At 31.5% G+C, this 7,466-nt stretch overlaps 1 protein-coding gene across 1 annotated transcript; it reads left to right on the forward strand.

Annotated features, from left to right (window-relative positions):
* The first annotated feature begins 505 nt into the window (after positions 1-505).
* Positions 506-5,237, forward strand: LOC141711050 (two-component response regulator ARR17-like). Its single transcript, XM_074513500.1, has 6 exons — positions 506-672; positions 1,168-1,250; positions 1,375-1,452; positions 1,588-1,635; positions 5,042-5,064; positions 5,141-5,237. The coding sequence occupies exons 1-6, from the start codon at positions 519-521 to the stop codon at positions 5,235-5,237; spliced, it is 483 nt and encodes a 160-aa protein (XP_074369601.1). The 5' UTR covers positions 506-518.
* Positions 5,238-7,466: the final 2,229 nt, after the last annotated feature.

The following is a 7,466-nucleotide window of genomic DNA, read 5'->3' on the forward strand; positions in this document are numbered from 1 at the left end:
ACCGAAAATTTTGATCGGTTCGGTTTGGTTCTCGGTTCTGAACCGGGAAATGTTCACTCCTAATGATAGTGAGATGTTGTGTAAAGAGATGGGAATAAATTAAGATAGTGCACACGTGCGTGTGTGTAAATTGATAAGGAGGGGGTTAAAGACAGAAATAAATACCGAGGCAGAGAGATATGTGTAGTACTGTATCACATTGAGCAGATGGTCAGACGACGTACCCTAAAGTATCACGAAATATCTGTGACAGCTGCTCCTTGATCTTGATTCATAAGGTACTATATGTTTAGGATTACCCCAGCCAGCTGCTCCTTAATCTTGATTCTCTTCCCTTAACCCTCCTCAACTATAATATAATAATATCCCTTTTTTATTACCTAGTTCATTTTTAGTTAACAATAACCCCCCCCACCTTGCCTCCTCTATATATACTTGCACTTGCACATTATTCATTATGTTTATCTCATGCTAACAATTTGGCTCCAACCTATTATATTTTTATTTTACATATAAATATGGATGTCTCTGCTTCATTTTCTATGTCCAACAAGGTGGATGATGACGTTGATGTCGATGGGGAACTGCAACAACTCCATGTTTTAGCTGTTGATGATAATCTCATTGATCGCAAAATTGTTGAGAAACTCCTCAAAAACTTTTCTTGCAAGGGTACCTTGTTAATAATCCCTTTCTTGATTTTCTTGATTCTAAATGTTCAAAAGTTGGTTTTGGGTTTGGTTTCCTCAAGGGGCCTTAAACTAATGTCGACATTGTCTTTTCCCTTAATTATAGGTTTTAGTATCGCATGCTCCCCATTGTATCCCACAAGCTTTTATGATTCTTTTTTATTTGACTATTCTGAGTTTGTTGTTCCTAATTTTACTTTCTGAATTTGTTCTTGTCCCTTTTGATACTCCTAGTGAATCTCATTATTTTCATAAGCCCGTTATTTATCCTCAATTTCCCCATCAATTATGTCCTATCTGGACAGTTGGACACACAAAAATCTGTTCAAGCACACTTGCAACATGGAGACTGCACTAAATTCTAAGCATTATCAGAGTATTATGCCTGATGAGGAATTTACTATTGTAATACTACCAGTAAATATATACTACATTAAATAATTGACTTAAATGCTCACCAAGTCGAATTCTGTTTCAGTGACTACTGCAGAAAATATTTTGAGGGCACTAGAGTATTTGGGCTTAAGAGATGATGACCAACAGAATACTTTGAATGCCAATGTAAGTGACTTGCTTTATAGCCTCAAATCTACTTTTACTGAAACTGATATGTATGTATATATATATATATATATTTTAATCTGAGCTATGCTTCTAATTATTGATGTAATTCATATGTATACAGGGTTCAAAGGTGAATATGATAATAACAGATTACTGTATGCCAGGAATGACAGGCTACGAGCTACTCAAGAAAATTAAGGTAGTTAATTTTTTTTCCATGAGAAATTGCAAGACATAGTTAAGCAATCAGTTGTATAGTTTTTGCTTATAGTTTGTAGTTTTTGCATAAAGATTGTAGTAATCTGGGTGGTCAATGTTTGTTATCTGCAAGCAGGAATCATCACTGTTGAAGGAAGTTCCAGTTGTGATAATGTCATCCGAGAATATCTGATGTGGATCTCTCCACAGAGAAAGAAAAGAAAAAGAAGAAAATGGATAAGAGAAGAAAAGGATATTTCAAAAGAACACGATCAATCCAGAAACGTGAACTTTGAATCTCGAATTGCTTAGATCAATCCAGAAACTAAGTAATTCGAATCTAACCTTCAAAACAATCCACTAATTGAAGTTTAGAGGAAAGAAAAACTACTCATAGTTTATCTCAAAACAAAAGTTTTATATCATCCATCGTCTCTCTTAAAAGATTACATTAGAAGGGTATATATAGGTTTAGACAATAACCCAAACCCAATAGGATTCCAAGAGAAATCCAATATCAGCTTGAATTAGCCAATATATGAATCCTTCCAGGAAACAAATTTAAAAATCAAACCCGAATAGAAAAAAGACAAAAACCAAATCTAAATAGGAAAATAAAATCCTAAGTGCTTAAAACAAGAAAAACCCTTTCAAGTGAAAGTTAAAAACTTGCAAGCAAAATTCTAATTAATAATTATATAATAATCAGCTACTTGTCCAACTTCATGCATCGCTCCTTTATTACTTGTTGTCCAAGTAAGCTTTATAACCAATGTTTGCATCCTCTCCAATTGAACATCACCACAAGTACGCATAACCAAATCCAAATTAACATATTCATTCCTTGATCCTCATCATTCTCCTCTATGTGGATCTCTCCACAGAGAAAGAAAAGAAAAAGAAGAAAAGGGATAAGAGAAGAAGAGGATATTTTAAAAGAATACGATCAATCCAGAAACGTGAACTTTGAATCTCGAATTCTTAGATCAATCCAGAAACTAAGTAATTCGAATCTAACCTTCAAAACAATCCAGTAATTGAAGTTTAGAGTAAAGAAAAACTACTCATAGTTTATCTCAAAACACAAGTTTTATATCATCCATTATCTCAAAAGATTACATGAGAGGGGTATTTATAGGCTTAGAAAATAACCCAAACCCGATAGGATTCCAAGAGAAATCCAATATCAGCTTGAATTAGCCAATATATGAATCCTTCCAGGAAACAAATTTAAAAATCAAACCCGAATAGAAAAAAGACAAAAACTAAATCCAAATAGGAAAATAAAATCCTAAGTGCTTAAAACAAGAAAAACCCTTTCAAGTGAAAGGTAAAAACTTGCAAGCAAAATTCTAATTAATAATTATATAATAATCAGCTATTTGTCCAACTTCATGCATCGCTCCTTTATTCCTTGTTGTCCAAGTAAGCTTCATAACCAATATTTGCATCCTCTCCAATTGAACATCACCACAAGTACGCATAACCAAATCCAAATTAACATATTCATTCCTTGATCCTCATCATTCTCCTCTCCTTTGAAGAAAACTCGTCCTCGAGTTCTAAAGTATTTAAGAATAAGCACATAACGAGGTGATTTCTCGTAGAACTTGAAAGCCTTAAATTTCAATTCCATCAGCAATATCTTTGGAAGTAAACTCGAAAGAATAAGATAGTTTGATGAGATAGGTGAATTCAACAAGTTCTCTACCCCCAGAAAATCATTGTGTTCCACTAGGATAATGTTGTTTCCCTTGTACACAACCTCTTTAGTTTCGAACGTCTCCTTTAGTATCTCTTGTCCTTCAACAATGTCGTCATGCACAAATTTAGGAGATGCATCTATCTGATCTTTTTCAACAACCAAGACTTTCTCAACAAGTGACTGTTTTTCTTCATGCTTCTCTATTATAGCTTCTTTTGTAACTAGTTCATCCTTTTCATCCAAACTTGATATAGTCGCCACATGTAACACATGGTAATCAACAACAAGATCCGCGACATTCTCCACACTAACAAAGTCTTCTTCTTTAGTTTCTTCTGAAAGAGTAAACTCGTGAAGGGAAGACTTCAATATCTCGTCTTGTTGAAAAGATTCAAATTCCAAAGCAAGATTGCATACATCATTAAACGAGATATATGGACTTGATTTAACCTTTCGATAAATAGGCAAATTCAATCCACGAATAAATCTTCCAATTTTAATTATTTTCGTCTCCTCCAAGTCACAAATAGGGCGCAATCTATAAAATTCAGAAGTATACTCGGAAACACTCATAGTACCTTGAGAGAAGGATGTCATCTTCATTATACATTCGAATTTATAATGCAAAGGAATATATTTTGCATGAAGTTTCTTCTTCAGAGATGTCCAAGTCATAATCTTTTCTTTTCCAGATCTAACTCTTTTTGTGTTTAGATTATCAAACCACAAGCCTGCTTTCTTTGTAAGTTTAAGCGCTGCAATCTTGAATATTCTCATCTCAGTCCAATCTGTATAAACAGAAATCTTGTCGACTTGTGTAACCCATTCAACAAAATCATACTACCCAAACCTGTAAAGTAACCAAGCTCTATACCAGGATCATAAACTTCATCACTATCTTTCACCTTAACTAAAATTTTATCCAATTCATCAAACCTCGATTCCGTTGAATTAGCAAGCTTTTGAGTACTTTTATCAATCTCATCCAATTTTCCAAGTAATTTTCTGAGCAATTCATCCGTAGCCATAAGAAAAATCTGAATTTTTTTTGATGAATAGGGCGTTAACAGTGCCGATGAACAGTGCCTATGAACAGTACTGGGAACAGTACTCGTGAACAGTAACCCCGTGAACAGTACTCGTGAATAGTATATATATTTTTTTGAAACCTAGATCTCCCAACAATTACGAAGTTGGAGAAAAACCTTGGCTCTTGATACCAAATTGATGTGGATCTCTCCACAGAGAAAGAAAAGAAAAAGAAGAAAATGGATAAGAGAAGAAGAGGATATTTCAAAAGAACACGATCAATCCAGAAACGTGAACTTTGAATCTCGAATTGCTTAGATCAATCCAGAAACTAAGTAATTCGAATCTAACCTTCAAAACAATCCAGTAATTGAAGTTTAGATGAAAGAAAAACTACTCATAGTTTATCTCAAAACACAAGTTTTATATCATCTATTGTCTCAAAAGATTACATGAGAGGGTATTTATAGGCTTAGACAATAACCCAAACCCTATAGGATTCCAAGATAAATCCAATATCAGCTTGAATTAGCCAATATATGAATCCTTCCAGGAAACAAATTTAAAAATCAAACCCGAATAGAAAAAAGACAAAACCAAATCCAAATAGGAAAATAAAATCCTAAGTGCTTAAAACAAGAAAAACCCTTTCAAGTGAAAGGTAAAAACTTGCAAGCAAAATTCTAATTAATAATTATATAATAATCAGCTACTTGTCCAACTTCATGCATCGCTCCTTTATTCCTTATTGTCCAAGTAAGTTTCATAACCAATGTTTGCATCCTCTCCAATTGAACATTACCACAAGTACGCATTACCAAATCCAAATTAACATATTCATTCCTTGATCCTTATCAATATCCCAACTCAGATTAACAAGTAATATTCATAAACAACATAATACACATGTATCCTTTCCTCCATTAGCTTTCTAAAGTACGTGGTATGCATGCAGGTGTTTGGAAGAAGGCGCTCAGATGTTCATGCTTAAGCCCCTCAACCAATCTGATGTGAAGAAATTGAGAGGTCAACTGATGAAATGTGGAAGCTGATCACGTCATCCAGGAAATTAGATAAGATATCTTAGAAGAAAATACAAGTAAATTGGGCATGTGTTAAGTGGGTCATTACGATATCTGATAAACTGACATTAGTGGTCTTTGCATTTTCTCCCTTGGATGGAGCTAGTAACTGTTTTCGTGGTGAGAAAAGCAACTTTGCATTTATATGACTCTACATAATTACTCGTTGGGTTATTTCTCATTTTGATGTAGTAAATGAAATTTTGAATTTCTTCTCCGCTTCATTCTTGTATCTCACTCTCACTCGCAATTCATCGTGTTTGAGATGTACGCAATCCTTATATGCACAATTCTACTCTTCTCTGATCTATCTTCTGATTTTCTGAAAATTTTGTACTTTCAACAAAATACTTAAATAACTATTTTCTGATAGACCTTGATTTTCATTTTTTCTAAAGTTGTTTTACAACCGAAATTTTAATTTCTATCACAAGTTTGGACAACAGAGATAAATACAAGTGACAGACCAGGGACTGGGACTGGATTTTAAAACATGAAAACACAGAGCATCAACATTTTTCATGTACCTCCGGTATAAAAATAAGTATGGGATATTTAAAATCGGATTAAAAAAGTAATTGGAAAGGGTAATATTTAGAGCGAGGGTATAAAAATGAGAAAATATTTAAATATTTAAATTGGATTTCAAAATAGTTTACAAAGACATTTCCTAATTGGGAATTATATAATAAAAAAAGATAGACCCCATTTATTTATATTAAAACATTAATTAAAATAACATCTACCGTCACCTCTGTGTTATATCATTTCAGAATTTTTCTTGGTATCCAATTTAATCACTCTAGTACCAATTAAATTGGTACCCAACTTGTGAAATTTATTAAATTTTGTGTGTTAAAATTATATAAGTGCGAAGGAGAGGAGTATATTTACACAGGAGCCACCTTGGTTACTGTTGAGCCATGTAACAATTAACAAATCCTGCGGGGGCCTTTAGAGCAACCCGACGTTGGTCTTGGTTTCCAAATTTACCTAACAGTCATCTAATTTTCACTCCAAATTTGGATCATGAACCGGCCTAAATTTAGATTAATATTATTCATTGATTCAAATTTGGACCAAGATTAAAATAATAGTTTTTACTTTTTTTATTTAATTCATTACATATAATTTTGATATTGGATATTTATAAATATAATTAATATTTGAATTCATTATTATTTATTTAGAATTTTAATAAAATACTAAAATATAACTAAATTAAAAATGCTTGCATTTCTTAAATTAGAAATATGGAGGCTCATATTGCGCTTGAAAATGCACTAATTAAGTATTTCTGAGAAAAATATATTAATTCTGAGAATAAGTATTAATTAACAATATTTTAGTATTTAATTAATATTTGTACTTTTCTTATTTGAATGTAATGTTTATTATTAATATTTTTATTATAAAAATAGAAATAAACGTGTTTACTATTTTTAATATATATTTTAAGTTTAATTGGAATTACATTACTTGTTATTAATTTTATATTTAAAATAATACATTTAATTAATAATAGTAATAATCAAATACTAAGAGAAAATTTAATATCACACAAGAATAAAATATTTTTTATTATAAAAAATTAAAATATTTTTAAAAAATTATTTTATAATTTGAACCGAAATTTAAACCAAAATATAAAATTTGAAAAGAGAAATTTGGAACTAAATTTGGTTCATATTTGGTCCAAACTCCAACGCTGCAGGGGGAGCAGGTGTACTTCGTTTATAGTTGAGCGTCCTTGGAGAGCGGAGGGGAGTGCTCGACAAACTTTAGTTGTTGCCTCCTTTCATGCTTTTGCCTTATAATACATTTTCCCATACTTCATGATTATGTTAATTCTTTAAATTAGAATAGCTATAAGGAATTTATACTAAACTATAATAATATAAATTTATATCATATTATAATAGATAAAATATTAAAATTTTGGTAATCGGTCGGTCGATACTTGCTAAATTTACTTAATTATCCTTAATTAATTATTCTAATTCTAATTATTGGGTCGATCAATTCTAATTTTAATTGATATTGAAGTCAACTTCCTCTATTACTTTACCAATTTCAATTTTATTTTATATCGAATTTTCTATCACTATGATTTATATTAAATTCAACTTAATATGACTCATGCTAAGATAAAATAATAATACTATCAATCCTCCTAAAATAATTATACTAATGAACTTG

Source organism: Apium graveolens, chromosome 3 (assembly GCF_009905375.1).
Source record: "Apium graveolens cultivar Ventura chromosome 3, ASM990537v1, whole genome shotgun sequence".
NCBI lineage: Eukaryota > Viridiplantae > Streptophyta > Magnoliopsida > Apiales > Apiaceae > Apium > Apium graveolens.